Source organism: Littorina saxatilis, linkage group LG16, assembly GCF_037325665.1.
Source record: "Littorina saxatilis isolate snail1 linkage group LG16, US_GU_Lsax_2.0, whole genome shotgun sequence".
NCBI classification, from domain to species: Eukaryota; Metazoa; Mollusca; class Gastropoda; order Littorinimorpha; family Littorinidae; genus Littorina; species Littorina saxatilis.
The window spans coordinates 26,630,310-26,640,352 of NC_090260.1; the positions used below are offsets into that span (position 1 = coordinate 26,630,310).

At 43.2% G+C, this 10,043-nt stretch overlaps 1 protein-coding gene across 2 annotated transcripts in view; it reads left to right on the forward strand.

The window, feature by feature from the left end:
* Positions 1-8,511, forward strand: part of LOC138950700 (RNA-binding protein FUS-like) — a 9,374-nt gene extending 863 nt beyond the window's left edge. The window contains exons 2-4 of one of the 2 annotated variants that reach the window (XM_070322417.1): positions 313-504; positions 5,378-5,503; positions 7,983-8,511. In XM_070322417.1, the coding sequence (XP_070178518.1) occupies positions 313-504; positions 5,378-5,503; positions 7,983-8,008 (344 nt within the window). In that variant the 3' untranslated portion in view covers positions 8,009-8,511. The remainder of the gene's footprint in view (positions 1-312; positions 505-5,377; positions 5,504-7,982) is intronic. The other variant, XM_070322419.1, reaches the window with a different exon arrangement.
* Positions 8,512-10,043: the final 1,532 nt, after the last annotated feature.

Genomic DNA, 10,043 nt, shown 5'->3' on the forward strand with positions numbered 1-10,043 from the left:
TATAAGATAAATGTTTTTGATGACATTATATCAGTGGGTTTTTTCAAAAATGTTGAGGACGCATTAAGGTGATCTAATTTGTCAATGAAATTGATTGACATTTTGGTTAAGCAATGTTAGAATAGGTCGAGGCTATTGGATATAGCCTTTTAACTCAGAATCTTAACAGTAAATAATCAGTGTGTTACTTTGTTTTTAATTAATTTTGATTAAAAATTGAAATTTCAGTAAGAATTTATAAATGATCTCATTGTATTATTTCCCCGATTCCAAACAGATTTTCAATGGGTGTACTTTCATTATTGTTTGCAGGCAATCGCAATGGCCGTGGCAAAAACGAAGTCTATGGCACTTACACAGGTTATGGCAGTTATGGCAAAAACGGAGGTTATGGCGTGAACACCGGCAGTTACACTGGATCATTCGGCAGCGAGGAAGAAGGCTCCTACAGTGACAGTGGGTCATCCGAAAGTGACGAAAAGAAAGACTCCGGCCGTGGTACACGTAATTCAGTTTGTCTTGATTGTCCGACTGTGGGATTTTCTTGGTTTGGCTAGTTGGTTGGTTGGTTGGTTGGTTGGTTGGTTGGTTGGTTGGTTGGTTGGTTGGTTGGTTGGGGGGGGGGGCGGTAGCTCAGTTGGTAGAGCACGGGACTTGTGATCCTGGGGTCGCAGGTTCGAATCCGGGCCGGGATGGACACGGGTCAACTTTATGTGCAGACTCAGAGACGGTATCCATGTTCCACCCCCGTGTCACCACTGTGGCACGTAAAAGACCTCGGTCATTCTGCCATAAGTGCAGGTGGATGATTATACCTAAACACGCATACACCTGGGTAGCGCGACTCCGTTGCTGCTAGCTTTCCACTGGGAGGAAGCAACCCGAATTTCCCAGAGATGGGACAATAACGTAATGAAAATGAAAACAAGTCGCGTAAAGCGAAAATACAATATTTAGTCAAGTAGCTGTCGAACTCACAGAATGAAACTGAACGCAACGCCATTTTTCAGCAAGACCGTATACTCGTGGCGGGGTAGCTAAGAAGGATAGCACACTTTTCTGTACCTCTCTTTGTTTTAACTTTCTGAGCGTGTTTTTAATCCAAACATATCATATCTATATGTTTTTGGAATCAGGAACCGACAAGGAATAAGATGAAGGTGTTTTTAAATTGATTTGGACAATTTAATTTTGATAATAATGTTTATATATTTAATTTTCAGAGCTTGTTTTTAATTCGAATATAACATATTTATATGTTTTTGGAATCAGCAAATGATGGAGAATAAGATAAACGTAAATTTAGATCGTTTTATAAATTTTTATTTTTTTTTACAATTTTCAGATTTTTAATGACCAAAGTCATTAATTAATTTTTAAGCCACCAAGCTGAAATGCAATACCGAAGTCCGGGCTTTGTCGAAGATTACTTGACCAAAATTTCAACCAATTTGGTTGAAAAATGAGGGCGTGACAGTGCCGCCTCAACTTTCACGAAAAGCCGGATATGACGTCATCAAAGACATTTATCAAAAAAATGAAAAAAACATTCGGGGATTTCATACCCAGGAACTCTCATGTCAAATTTCATAAATATCGGTCCAGTAGTTTAGTCTGAATCGCTCTACACACACACACACACACAGACACACAGACACACAGACACACGCACATACACCACGACCCTCGTTTCGATTCCCCCTCGATGTTAAAATATTTAGTCAAAACTTGACTAAATATAATGAAAATGAAATGGTTGGTTGCTTAGGTTGGTTGGTTGGTTGGTTGGTTGGTTGGGTTGGTTTGCTTGCTTGCTTGGTTGGTTGGTTGTTGGTTGGTTGTTGGTTGGTTGTTGGTTGGTTGGTTGGTTGTTGGTTGTTGTTGGTTGGTTGGTTGGTTGGTTGGTTGGTTGGTTGGTTGTTGGTTGTTTGTTGGTTGTTGGTTGTTGGTTGTTGGTTGTTGGTTGGTTGGTTGGTTGTTGGTTGTTGGTTGGTTGTTGGTTGGTTGTTGGTTGGTTGTTGGTTTGGTTGTTGGTTGTTGGTTGGTTGGTTGGTTGGTTGGTTGGTTGTTGGTTGGTTGTTGGTTGGTTGGTTGGTTGGTTGTTGGTTGGTTGTTGGTTGGTTGTTGGTTGGTTGTTGGTTGGTTGTTGGTTGGTTGTTGGTTGGTTGGTTGGTTTGACTGTTTGTTTGACTATTGTTTGATTATTGTTTGACTATTGTTTTTTTGTTTTTTTGTTTGGTTGGTTGGTTGGTTGGTTGGTTGGTTGGTTGGTTGGTTGGTTGGTTTGACTGTTTGTTTGACTATTGTTTGATTATTGTTTGACTATTGTTTCTTTGTTTTTTTGTTTGGTTGGTTGGTTGGTTGGTTGGTTGGTTGGTTGGTTGGTTGGTTGGTTGGTTTGACTATTGTTTGACTATTGTTTGACTATTGTTTGACTATTGTTTTTTGTTTGGTTGGTTGGTTGGTTGGTTGTTGGTTGGTTGGTTGGTTGGTTGGTTGGTTGGTTGGTTGGTTGGTTGGTTGGTTGGTTGGTTGGTTGGTTGGTTGGTTGGTTGGTTGGTTGGTTTGTTTGACTGTTTGTTTGACTATTGTTTGACTGTTGTTTGACTATTGTTTTTTGTGTTTTTGTTTGGTTGGTTGGTTGTTCTGTTTGTTTGACTGTGGTTGGTCTTTTTTAATGTTTAGGTATTGCATTTAATGGTGTTAGGGGGGGTCCGGGGGCATGCCCCCCCGGAAAATTTTGAAAAAAAGGATGCAAAAATGATGGTGCAATCGGGTGCTTTCTGAGGATGATCATTACCAGTTTCAGGCAGCAGATTTTGTCACTGATTAATACCCCAAACAACAACAACAACCCCCCCCCCCCAAAAAAAAAAAAATTTTTTTTTATTTTTTTGCTGGGGGGGGGTTCCGGAAACTCCAGAACCCCCCCCCCCCCCCCCCCCCCCCCTCGTCCGCCTCTGTCTTGGAATGTCATCATATTCTACATTATGTATCATAAAGTCTGTCCGATTGATTTCTCTCGGGTTTTTTTCCACACTTGTTTTAACATATACTCTGAAAATATCACAGGCAAAATACTATTTATCCTACATACGTGAGAGAGACCACTCGTATTCATGAGATAACAATATCGTTCAAAACACACGTGTGTATATCATGAACATGAGGTCATGTCAAGCTGGTCTGGCAGGGACCTGATTGTTCCACTGCTTATGATGTCAAAGTCACCGTGACAAACGTCATTATAGAAACACTTCTGCACCAGCTGTTTCCCCTAAAAGAATGTTTTGAACAAACACGTCACGCTATACTTTCTGGAGTGATGTTTCTTTGCTTTACGTCAACAATTGCACGGGGCTTTGGGAGAGATCGAGGTTCCAAAACGTCAACAATTGCACGGGGCTTTGGGAGAGATCGAGGTTCCAAAACGTCAACAATTGCACGGGGCTTTGGGAGAGATCGAGGTTCCAAAACGTCAACAATTGCACGGGGCTTTGGGAGAGATCGAGGTTCCAAAACGTCAACAATTGCACGGGGCTTTGGGAGAGATCGAGGTTCCAAAACGTCAACAATTGCACGGGGCTTTGGGAGAGATCGAGGTTCCAAAACGTCAACAATTGCACGGGGCTTTGGGAGAGATCGAGGTTCCAAAACGTCAACAATTGCACGGGGCTTTGGGAGAGATCGAGGTTCCAAAACGTCAACAATTGCACGGGGCTTTGGGAGAGATCGAGGTTCCAAAAGAATAGAAGCGTATTGATTGTGGACGCCTCGACTGCGGGACGTTTTGAGTCAAACAAGAAATTCCTTCGAGGTAGGAAAAACACCCCCGTTGGTCAAAGGGAAATAACCATTCTCACTGCCACCAACTGAGAAGGTTATTTCCCTTTGACCATTAATATGTCACTCTTAAAGTCCTTGTAGAATCTTAATCCACCAATAACTCCCTAACCGTGTGTTTGACTGGTCCCAATTTTTGTAAGGACCGTCTCAGGAATGTATAGAACCTGTTCACCAAGTTTGGTGACGATCGGTCCGTTCATTCTTGAGATCTATATGCGAACACAAACACACAAACACACAAACACACAAACACACAAACACATCGAGCGAAACCTATACACACCCCTATACCGGGGGTGTAATACACGTAAGTACAGTATGTAGGATAAACAGAATACTACATGGCTACTCGTTGCTTTTTTCCAATATTGAAAAGCACGCTTTCGCTCGCAGTTCAATATTTTTAAAAAGCAACTGGTGTAAATCTGGTACGACACAGCAAGCAATGTAGTATTCTCTATTGACTGGGTGGCCGAGTGGTAACGCACTTGCGCTCGGAACCGAGAGGTTGCGTGTTCAGGCCTGGGTCAGGCCGCAATTTTCTCCCCCCTTTCCTAACCTAGGTGGTGGGTTCAAGTGCTAGTCTTTCGGATGAGACGAAAAACCGAGGTCCCTTCGTGTACACTACATTGGGATGTGCACGTTAAAGATCCCACGATTGACAAAAGGGTCTTTCCTGGCAAAATTGTATAGGCATAGATAAAAATGTCCACCAAATACCCGTGTGACTTGAAATAAAGTGTAAAATAAATCTATCTCACACGGCATTAAGTCTCAGGGCTTGGAAACATGAATACACGCATGCAGGAAAAAAAATGGGTAGCGCCGTATACTGTATGGCAGCTCGCTTTCCCCAGGGAGAAAGCAGCCCGAATTTCTGTGAGGTTACCCTCATGGACTATATAAAATCTTATCCTTATCCTTATCCTTGACGTCTATTTTGGGGGGTAAATCGGTGACCGTTATCTTTAAAAGACACAGCAGTGGTTCCATAGAGTTATTAGGTGTCAGCACTATCTGGGCTACGAGGTTTTGGCCAACCTATGGTTGTACTAGTCTTGGTGAGAGAGAAAAATGCAGTGCGTTTAATTTCATTCCGTGAGTTCCACAGATTGACTGAATGTTTTCATTTCGCTTAAAGCCATATGTACTCGATGACTATACACGCTAATTGCTTTACCAACAGCTGGAGACAGACTAAATTAAGTTCCCTGCAAAATATTGTGGTCTAGGACCCCTTAAATGTTGAGATATTTGAATTTTCATTTTGATCTGGATCGTCCTATTTATAGATTTGGCAACACATGTAACGTTGATGCAAGGGAGAGAACACCGCGGCTTTGTTGACATCCTCACTTTTTCAGAGGCTAGAACAAGCTGTAATGCATGTATTATGGTCCGCGCATGGTGACGTATCGTCATTATATGGTCTTATGGTGCGTTTGACATCGATTGTGGGCAAACTACACTTTGTAAACACGGGAGTGCGTTAGTATGCCTTTAACGATATTTTGTTTCCATTTTGTTTTAGGTGGACCTCGACGTGGACCTGGTGGTCGTGGACGTGGTGGTCGTGGTGGTCGTGGTGGTCGTGGTGGTCGTGAAGGTCGCGGAGGTCGTGGTGGTCGTGGAGGTCGTGGAGATTCCAACCGTGGAGGTATTTTTTCTGCTGTATGCAATTAATAGAGGGCCGGGTAGCTCAGTTGTTGGAGTCGTGATGGTCGTGGTGGTCGTGGTGGTCGTGGAGGTCGTGGAGGTCGTGGTGGTCGTGGAGGTCGTGGAGGTTCCAACCGTGGAGGTATTTTTTCTGCTGTATGCAATTAATAGGGGACCGGGTAGCTCAGTTGGTGGAGCACTGGACTTGTGGTCCTACGGTCCCAGGTTCGAATCCCGACAGGGACGGACACGGGTCAACTTTATGTGCAGACTCAGATATGGTATCCATGTTCGACCCCCGTGTCACTACAGTAGCACGTAAAAGACTTCGGTCATTCTGCCATAAATGCAGGTGGCTTATTACACCTACACACGCACACACCTAGGTAGCGCGACTACTGTTGCTGCTAGCTTTCCACTGGGAGGAAGCGACCCGAATTTCCTAGCTTTGGGATGATAGAGTAAATGAAATGAAATGGAGAAAAAAATAGTGGTTCAAGTTAAAATTAAAGGCACGTAGTACAGTCCTTCTCGTGCAAACGATTTTCTCAACGTTTCAGATGTGACCAGGGTCGCTATGCGAGAGTCGAGGATAAAGACTTTTATCCCACATACGTGTGAGATACCACTCATGACATTACCCGCTATTACGAGCTAGTCGTGTGACAGAGAGTTTTCTTGCACACGAGACTGTAGATGTTTCACGACGGCTTTAGCCGGAGTGAAACAGCAGCAGTCGAGTGTGCAAGAAAACTCTCTGTCACACGACTAGCTCGTAATGGCGATTATGTCTCACAGCTTCAACAGAGGAGAGAACAAACACGTTTTGCGTACTCACGCTTGATAAACCTAAACACAGGAGCAGCCATTGTGGAGAGATCTACTTTTTGACGAAAGTGACCGAACAACTATAAATGACGTCTCGGAATATGTGAATGACGTCACAGTCATCGTCACAGTCTGTATCTTTTGAAACATCGCAATCTTCATGACGTCTTTCTGTGTCTGCATCCGCGAAATGTTTGTTCTTTCCGGGATCTTTGTCATCTATGTTCACAACTCTGTCCTTATAGTGTCAGACTAACAGGCCAACCTGAGCGAGCCACTTTCCAAGGGCAGCTAAATTCGCGTATGGAAACAGTACTGTCGTCTGGGATGCCGTTTTCAGTATTCTGAGCGTTGAAGAATTTGTAAAGAGAAGAAACGATAACAGCAGGAGAAATAAAAGTCGTGTGTGCATTTTGGGGTTTTTGGAGGGACGATTTCGAGTTTGAATCCGTTCTTGCACATGCTCCAAAGCGCGTAACATACAATCTTGCACACGTTTGCTTTAGTAGTGGCAAAGAAGGAAAGCGTGTGACATAACAATATCGTTCACTACACTTCATGTGAATGAGGCCATGTAAAACTAGTCTGGCGGGGACCTGTTTTTCCACTGCCAATGATGCCAAAGTAAACGAGAAAATCGTCATTATGGAAACACTTTTGCGCTTGATGTTTTACATGAAAGAATCTTTAGAACAAACACGTCACGCAATACTTTCCAGAGTGACGTTACTTTGCTTTGACGTCAAAGATTGCACGATGAGATCTAGATTCCATTAGAAGGGTCTTTAATTTGTACACGTCGACGTCGGATGTTTAGAGCTGATGGCATGTAAGTACAGTATGTAGGATAAACAGAATAATACATGGCTTGCTGTGTCGTACCAGATTTACACGAGTTGCTTTTTCAAATATTGAAAAGCTTGCTTTTGCTCGCAGTTCAATATTTAAAAAAGCAAATCGTGTAAATCTGGTATGACACAACAAACCACGTAGTATTCTCTATTATATTCCGGACAATACAGTCTCTAAGCTCGACTCCTCCCATACCGGCCCTAACTTTACATGCCAGGCGTTTTTCTTTAGCCTGGGGGGGGGGGGTCAAGAAGAGACGTCGTGTTTTGTTCAATCTTCTTCTTATTATTATTCTTCTTCTTCTGCGTTTATGGGCTGGAACTCCCGCATAAACTCGTGTTTGTGCACCAGTTGGATGCTTATTGTACGTGTATGACTGTGTTATCCCCGTCATTTGGGCAGCCACGCTCCGTGTTCGGAGGATGCATGCTTGGTATTGTCCTGTTTCCATAACCCAACGAACTCTCACATGGGTTACAGGATACTTTACGTGCACAATTGGTCCTGTGCTTGCGTGTGCAGGGAGGCTCTAGCAGGTCTAAAATTAAGTTGACCTGGAAGATCGGAAAAATCTCAACCTCGAACCCACCAAGCGCAGCCGGGATTTGAACTCTCAACCTTCCACGTGGGAGGCCGACGTGTTATCCACTGGGCCACTGCACCCCACGTTTTTTTTTGGTTTTTTTTTCAATCGATGTCGTATCTCATTAAAATCCTGGACCGGTCCACAGTAATTATAAGGATGATTTATACGAAAAGGAGGGTATCTTGTCACTGTACATTTCTCTTACTTTTTACAGGATACAAAAAGGGAGGTTCATATTAACCGCTCAACTACCCGGAGTACTGATCGCAGCATCAGGACTTGGGGGGTAAATGACGTCACCAGAACCAGAGAGGAACCAGGATGGCCAAACCAAGCCCCTCCCTGATTATAATAATAATGATAAATAACTTTTTTCCGGTGAGTCCCATCAATTGGCTCCAGGCGCTTTACAAATTCATTCTAAAACAAACTAGCACAAATTGTACACCATCTGGGGATCTCTGCGCCGATTAATTATGCTTTTTGCTCTTTAGTTTCCTGTATAAGTTTAGTCATTTATATGAAGAACTGATTCTGAAAACCTACCTGAAGGAGAAAGTAACTCGGGTTCCATTCAACTGTGGCTAAAGACCTATATATAGGATGTTAGTGTTTTTTCTGCTTGTGTGCGACAGCTGCAATGATTTTGTGGAAATGGCAAAATCTGTGAGGTGAAAATTAATGTGGTGTGATTATGAGTTCAATACTAGGTTAAGAAAATAAAATATAACAAAACAAGAGAACTTCAAATGAGTTGATTATGAAACCATGCGGTGAGAGGGATGATGTATGTAAGAGGGATGATGTATGCAAGAGGGATGATGTATGTAAGAGGGATGATGTATGTAAGAGGGATGATGTATGTGAGAGGGATGATGTATGTAAGAGGGATGATGTATGTACGAGGGATGATGTATGTAAGAGGGATGATGTATGTAAGAGGGATGATGTATGTACGAGGGATGATGTATGTACGAGGGATGATGTATGTAAGAGGGATGATGTATGTAAGAGGGATGATGTATGTACGAGGGATGATGTATGTACGAGGGATGATGTATGTAAGAAGGATGATGTATGTACGAGGGATGATGTATGTAAGAGGGATGATGTATGTAAGAGGGATGATGTATGTAAGAGGGATGATGTATGTACGAGGGATGATGTATGTAAGAGGGATGATGTATGTACGAGGGATGATGTATGCAAGAGGGATGATGTATGTAAGAGGGATGATGTATGTAAGAGGGATGATGTATGTGAGAGGGATGATGTATGTAAGAGGGATGATGTATGTAAGAGGGATGATGTATGTAAGAGGGATGATGTATGTACGAGGGATGATGTATGTACGAGGGATGATGTATGTACGAGGGATGATGTATGTAAGAGGGATGATGTATGTAAGAGGGATGATGTATGTAAGAGGGATGATGTATGTGAGAGGGATGATGTATGTAAGAGGGATGATGTATGTAAGAGGGATGATGTGTGTGAGAGGGATGATGTATGTAAGAGGGATGATGTATGTAAGAGGGATGATGTATGTAAGAGGGATGATGTATGTAAGAGGGATGATGTATGTACGAGGGATGACGAATGATAGATGAGAAGGAGACGGTCAAACAAACACGCACGCAAGAACATACAAGCTCTCTCTCTCTCTCTCTCTCTCTCTCTCTCTCTCTCTCTCTCTCTCTCTCTCTCTCTCTCTCCTCTCTCTTTCTCTCTCTCTCTCTCTCTCTCTCTCCTCTCTCTCTCTCTCTCTCTCTCGCTCTCTCTCTCTCCTCTCTCTCTCTCTCTCTCTCTCTCTCTCTCTCTCTCTCTCTCTCTCTCTCTCTCTCTCTCTCTCTCTCTCTCTCAGAAAAAAACACGCACACACACACATACACTCACCGCAGAGGGACACACACACACTCAAACAAACAAAAATTCCGAAGGAACACACCCACACACACACACACACGTGCGCGTGCGCTCGTGCTTCTGACGAGGACACGTTTCATCCTATAGGTTGCAGTCGCATACGCTTCTGTGTGGACACCGTATGAAGTAATTCGCTGAACAGAACAAAGTAGACGGTAGCCTATCGGCATATGTGTGGGTTGTTTGTTGTTGTTGTTGTCGTTGTTGTTGATGGGGGTGGGGTGGGGGCACCCTGTAAAATCCCCACACACTATTCTTTATTCTCAAAGGCCTGGTAACCGACCTTACCAAAGGTGTTAATGGCGCGCCCGACCTGGCAATCTGGGGTAAAATTTGTTTCGATCTCATC